Below are 6,872 nucleotides of genomic sequence, written 5' to 3'. Positions count from 1 at the left end.
AATGAACAATAAAGACCAAATTCAGTGAAATTATTTACAAAATATACAAGAAATATCTTAAAGTTAGAACGCGCGTTATCACTATGACTTCATATTCATTCTATAACTACAACTACCACTTTTCAATTCCCTCTCGTTGCTGCCTTAAATATTGCCAATTTTCTATTGTAAATATTGACAATTCTAACTGTTGTCTGAAAGTGCGCTAACTTCTCTGCATCTCTTTGTTGCTGCCTCAACCGCACCGATTACCGCTGATCTTAAACCATGTTCTTCCAGATAATGAATTCCTGTTATAGTAGATCCTAAATGCAAACAGTTGAAGCAATAATTAGAAAATGTAAAGAACAATGAAAGTATTTATAGAACAGAATCGATTATTTTCGTTCCAACCTGCTGGGGAAGCTACGTCGTCTTTCAGTTGTCCTGGATGAGTCTTAGTCTCCATAACCATGGCACCAGCACCAAGAACAGTCTGCGCAGCCAACTTGTAGGCGATTGGCCTCATGAGGCCCATTTTGACACCACCGTCAGCCAAAGCTTCTATCATCATATATACCTAAAAGGAAAATAAGACAATCTTTTATAAATAAGTAAATAAAAAATGTGTTCGTTTATTTTTAATATTTTTGTAAATCTACGAAATCTTATAAACCATTCGTTGTGCTTACATAGGCGGGCCCAGAACCAGCCAAAGCAGTAACAGGGTCGATCAGGTTTTCAGGTACTTCCTCGCACAAACCTACGGCAGAAAACAATTTCTCTGCTATTTCTGCTTCCTTATCTCCCGCGTGCTTTCCACGTGCGTACACGGTCGCTCCGCAACCAACGAGAACTGGTGTGTTGGGCATTACCCTTATCACTGGCGTTCCTTCAGGCAAACCCTAGAGTTAACAATGAACATTTAAATATACCACCTTTAAATTATGCGTTTATATAGACAATTGAATGATCCATCCACCTCCAGGCGTCTTAACCCTCGGAAGACGAATGGTCTAGGACTGATGTGGCTGAAGAATGCAAGGTCAATTTGACTAATAGTAGAATTTCCATTGTACGTTGGTTTCAAGAAGGACTTATGCGCAAAATTTTATGTATATTTTCATGTTTATATGTTACATTTAGATATAATTACAAAGAATATTGCAACCACCGATGGATCAAAATGACCCTGCATTCGTTGTACGAGTGTTAAAAACGAATTCTTATATTATAACTGCATAATTCTAAATTATGTACAATACTGTGGAATCTGTTAAGACTAATCTAAGTTGTCAATTACGTATACCTTTTCCAACGACGCTATTGGTATGCCCATCGCGATCGACAGCAAAAGTTTATTGTAATGTTTCAATTCCGGAAGTATCTTCGGTACCACTTGCGGTTTCACGGATAGAATCAGAACGTCACCGTGGTCGATAACCGGTCCGTTTGTAGGCACGGTGTTCGAGCCCATTTCCTGAAATACGGTAATGATTGTTGACATAAAAAATGGGGCATAAAAATGTCGGAATTTTGAGCGAACCAGAACCGTTGCATCGGCAAACTGAAAATTTTCCAGATAAAGTAAAATCCGCAAGACTTGCAACACAAGTCGTAGACTTATCGTCCGACGAAGATAAGGGGGAACACGGTATTGGTAAATTTCCTAGGCACGCTAATCGCCCGAGAAATAACAATCGGGTAACCAACGAGGTATTAATTCGATGACTTAAAAATCTGTAAACACGAGGACACGTACCTTATCGAACGGTAATCGGTTCTTTCGGTAATAACCAAGAAAACGGTTAATGGGGATCGATTTGATATTCCGATACGGTATCGTAAAATCATTGACGTGACGATGGCCATTAATCGATTACACATCATCGATTAGCTGATCAACAAAAACCATCAAATTGTATATATCGGTTGGTAATCAACTTGAAATTAATAAGGCGCTGTCGGTGAACAAGATGCGGTAATAAATAATCGATCGTGTCGCGGATCAGTTTGCTAACTACATGGAAAATATTTGTTGCTTTGATGTTTTTTCGAGGCAAACCGCGCGACTGATAACACGCCGACAATCGGCTGATTATCTTTTATCGCGTTTATCTGCGTACACGAGGAATGCAACGGCGACAAAATAATCCCCGGGACAATAAAAATGGGGAAATATACATTTTATTTTTCACGGTTTCGCGAAACCCGAACTCACCTTGAACGCGTCTATGCTGCCCACGTCGTTCGGTAAGCAACTGGCCAGCATCATCTCGCCCTTGCTCAATCCTGCAAAATACGTTTTGAAAATTCAAGACACTCGTGGTATAAATTAAACAGTCACGGATAACGTGAAAAAGTTTAGTGATCGTTCCGACTTCTGAACCGAAAAAAGGTATCAAAAAGATATGCAAATAGGCATGACGGTCGCTTCGAGATCAGACTGCAAAATCGAAGTATATCGCGATGACCGCAATCTCGATCGAAATAATTGAAGTACGTACAAAAATATAACAATTCAAAGATATAAAAGTCGACCAGAGATTTATTCCCACCAACCTAAGAAAATCTAATTACGTCGTTATTGTCAGTATTATTTTTTACCAGCACGAATGAATCCCTTGGCCAGAGCCTGAGCCATCTTGCCGCCTCCAATGAAACCGATCTTCAGCATCTTGGTGTTAATTTTCAGCGATACCCTTTTCTTTTGTTCCTCGACGTCAGCGAGAAGGTGATCGCTCACTGTGCAAAAACCATACGATTTAACGAACAAACATCAACAAAAACGTCTCCGATCCTACGAACTAAATTTTCTTATAAATCACGGTTAAACTCAACTCCACTGATCCCACTCACGATGATCGATGCAACGAATTCAATTCCGAAGCGTTTCGATGTCCAAGCTTCTCCAATAAAACGTCACGAGTAACTATCAAAGACTTCGATGCAATCGGAAACACACATACGACCGAGGAAACGATGGATTTAAAAGCTCGCTGCTTCTAATCGGAGCTCTATAAGTTTCTAATCTGCACGGTGCAATAGGGGACGACCGCGGTTCGATCGGAACATTTTCATAAGAGTTCGCCATTACTGGGCTCTCCTTTATTCGCGCTTCATTCTCGACGGGAGATTATTCCAGTAGTTTTCTATTTCGTTTTTTTCTTTCATTTTTATGTAATCGTACACAAGATAAGGGGCATCTCAACATGTACGTTCATTCCGCGTACATTTATGGACGGACGAAGAATGCGCGCGATAAATCGCATTTACGATTTTACGGTTAACCCCGGGTGAATTGGTTCCGACATTTACAGTCGTTTTACGAATGATATACGAGAGAATTGTGTGATTCATTGCGTCGTGGTTTTAAACAGGTAGAAATTCTAGAATGGTCGTGTATGAAATCGTTTGTCCCGTGCGGTTTACCGAACAAGGAGGGTGTTACGTAATTTCTACTCAAATCAGTTCGAACTTGGACACGGAGATAGATGGGACCTCCAATCACGTGAACAGGGGTTCACTTGATTTCGCCCACGGAATTAACCGTGTATCGAATTTCGATGTTTATATTTGAAGTAAATATTGCATACTTTGCAAAATGACCGAACGTCACTTTAATCTGCATTGTAAGGCAGAAGGGAATGGGGTCTAATTACATGTCATTGCGTAGGTAACATAGTAAGTGGCAAATTTATTTAGCGATTTGAAACTCTGAACTTTACTTTTTTACTTTTCAACTACGTTTCTCTTATTCGTGATTACAGCTGAGCGGTGTATTTAAAATCGATTGGACTTGGATATAACTGATCAACCAACCAATTTATCGATTATTAGTGATGCCCTTTACACTAGATGTACCAGCATTATAGCGCTACAATATAGTAATGTACATAATATACGGGATGTTCCGCTTAAAACAGGTCACCTAAATATCTACTTTATCTGTGATCATACGAGAAATATTTTTGACGTAATTTAAATGGTTTCAAGATACGAGTCAGATGGCAGCATCAATTTTTTATAAGTGTCATTTTTCAATGGTCTTTACACATCATTTTTCCTGTTGTATGTTATAACCAACATTATTTTGCATTTATACATGTATAGTAGTATGACCTTGAAATGACCTTGCAAAATTTTTAATTCACTTATATAATTTTTTCCACTGCCTGATTCGTCTCTTGAAACCATTTAAATTACACCAAAAATATTTCTCGTATGATGGCCTGTTTTGACCGGAACACCCTATATAGTACAATTTAACATAATACACAGAGTAAGATAAAAATAAACTAAAAGCAAACATAAATTCCGTCAACGGCGCTATTATAATAACAGTGATCATAAAATAAAAAAAAATCTGCAATCCGTCATTTTGATGGGTTTGGTAGTTCCAGTGACAATTTGTATGTGGAGTAACATGATTAAGTCGTAAGGTACGTCTGTCTCAATTTGTATGAAATGTAATTAGTTTCCTCGAGTGGATGGTCTACGTTCTAACGTTTCCATATCATCAGTCTACGATACATTCCATTGATTATATAATGCTCTAATTGTTTGGAACTAGATACAATGACTTTTAATATATAGTATCCAATTCGCTGAACGACGGAAGTTCTTTAACGATGATCATTATCATGATTTTCAACGAATTCTTCCGATTACCAAACAACAGTTTGACTATTTCCGTTTAAACGACAATAGATCGTTCGGATAACGAGAAGTTCATACAACGGAGGAAATATTATCGCGAGTGTTTCATAATTATTCGCGATTCATTTCTGCTCGTGTTTCTATTTAAGATGAACGCCAAGCTAACGGTACGATTATACGACATAAACAAGTATCACGTGCGGAAGGTCTTAGAAATTGATTAAGCAGAATCACGTTTCGGCCCGTTATCACGAGTCGTTTGATAACATCGCGATCCGGATTGAACGGTGACAATATTTGTCGTTCGGTTACTCACCGTTCCGTGCGTTCAGCCGTCGCCGAACACGTCGGCTTAATTTCAGAAATTCCATTGTCTTCAGCCCCGTGGTCATTGTAATTATTCCTTTCTTTTGTACAGTTTTCTTTCGGATCAATAAACGATCAGTGGATGCAAATGATACTCGTGACGATGACCTGTAATAACATTGCAATGATACAAAAATCACGGATCGATTGAAAAATCTGAGAACTTTATACATCGTATGTACAATATGAAAAAAAAAAAAAGAGACTGTTGGGTGAACCGACTGGAAACTCGTGCGAACAATATATTTAATATTCAGGTAATTTATCAAGTCGTTCACTTTTTAATTGGTAAATAATGATGCATTATTAGTGTTGAGCGATGGAAGAAAAGTACGGACTTAAAAACAAATTATTATATATCTAATCGTAATCATCAGACTTCGTATAATCTACCTATAATCAAATGAATCTTAGCACTGTGAAATTATTTTATATCTCACAGTTTCTTCTTATGTACACGCGTAACACGATGGTCGTGGATTTTTAGAAAAGAAACAGATAAAAATTGTAGTGTCTCGGTCTAACGTCAATAAATAAAAATAGGCTTGTTGTCTATTAATAATTGTTGAAATAAGAATAACTTGTTCATTCGATTTTTAATATATTCACATTACAGTGGAGTCCGTTTATAGCGACATTCAAGGGACAAAGAAATTACGCCGTTGTGAACGAATGTTGTTATAAGCAGAATGAAAATATATATAAAGTAATGTGTATGGGAACCGAACTTAGAGAGCAAGTCGGATGCAATATGCGGTCTGCTGTTATAAGCGGTGCGCAATAATCGGACTCCACTGTATATGTGATTTTATTTTTAGTCTGATTTATTATTCATATGATGCAACAGGCACTGTTTGTTAATTAAAATTAGATACCAATAGATTGCAAACACTATTTTCCATAAAAGTACAATTCATTTACTCGAATAAAAATTCTATCATACCGACAACATAATCCACAATTCCAAATTACACATGAAATAAAAATTTAAGAAATATACAATAATTCGAAACAGTGTTACGATCCCTTCCGGGGTTCCTACCCTATTTTCATTTATTTATTAATTCAATTCACAAGGCCCGAATTTCCGCCCATTAAACGCATAAATCGATGAATAAATACAAAATATAATAATTACTTAATTACTAAAAAAAATAAATTCATACTCACTCGTTTTACATACTGCACCCAAGATGCGTCCAGACTGTTGTTCCCTGATGCAACGATGGATATCAAACGACGCCAACGATATTGTCTCACCACGGATTGTGTACACCGTTTAATACACTGTGTTTTTTCGGCGTGTCTTATATACCGACGCCGCGCGTCGTCGCCAGCGAAAATGCGACTGACAAATTATATTGTTCATCAGACGCGGAAAACTACCTATTCGGGACCCCGGCCAATCACAATTCAAACATAATTGTGTCACCCCCTTATCTGATACACACAGTGTTTCCGAGCGTGTAGGATCCTCTCGAATGATCTACGGGCCAGGTAGACCAATGTATGTAGATCCTTACCGGAACTAAGTTTCGATCACTTGCTGCCAATTATAATAATTCGTCTCCCACCGATCAGTGTCAATATTACATCGCATAATCACCCGAAAAACTAACGAAATATATACTCCGAATGACGTAATCGTATCAGTAAGATTACAATTTATTGATCCACCATTATCACCTCATCCAAACGAACAATATTTTTAATGGTCAATGACAATGTGTGTATGTAATTAATGAAAGAGTTTTCGACTTTTTGCAGTTGTTTGAATTGTTGTAAATTGTATACATGATATAACCCCGCGATTTTACAATTTGCGCTGTCTTTTGGGTAAGACTTCCTCGAATGGCTCAAAGATGGCG

The 6,872-nt window shown here is 37.7% G+C and overlaps 1 protein-coding gene across 1 annotated transcript; it reads right to left on the bottom strand.

Annotated features, from left to right (window-relative positions):
• Positions 1-63: 63 nt before the first annotated feature.
• On the bottom strand, positions 64-5,104 carry LOC107188863 (pyrroline-5-carboxylate reductase 2). Its single transcript, XM_015577243.1, has 7 exons — positions 4,955-5,104; positions 2,587-2,724; positions 2,201-2,271; positions 1,289-1,459; positions 672-884; positions 394-559; positions 64-305 (listed from the first exon to the last, which is right to left on the bottom strand). The coding sequence occupies exons 1-7, from the start codon at positions 5,028-5,030 to the stop codon at positions 184-186; spliced, it is 957 nt and encodes a 318-aa protein (XP_015432729.1). The 5' UTR covers positions 5,031-5,104; the 3' UTR covers positions 64-183.
• Positions 5,105-6,872: the final 1,768 nt, after the last annotated feature.

The sequence above is a fragment of the Dufourea novaeangliae genome, unplaced genomic scaffold (genome assembly GCF_001272555.1).
Source record: "Dufourea novaeangliae isolate 0120121106 unplaced genomic scaffold, ASM127255v1 scaffold141, whole genome shotgun sequence".
In the NCBI taxonomy this organism is placed as follows: domain Eukaryota; kingdom Metazoa; phylum Arthropoda; class Insecta; order Hymenoptera; family Halictidae; genus Dufourea; species Dufourea novaeangliae.
This window is presented reverse-complemented; position numbering and strand designations above follow the sequence as displayed.

Excerpts from the sequence above, each read along its gene's own strand:
- LOC107188863 (XM_015577243.1), bottom strand. The coding sequence starts at position 5,030 with ATGACCACGGGGCTGAAGACAATGGAATTTCTGAAATTAAGCCGACGT. Across the intron at positions 2,725-4,954 it reads ACGGCTGAACGCACGGAACG|TGAGCGATCACCTTCTCGCT; the intron begins GTGAGTAACCGA and ends GTTTTTGCACAG. Across the intron at positions 306-393 it reads CGACGTAGCTTCCCCAGCAG|GATCTACTATAACAGGAATT; the intron begins GTTGGAACGAAA and ends GTTTGCATTTAG.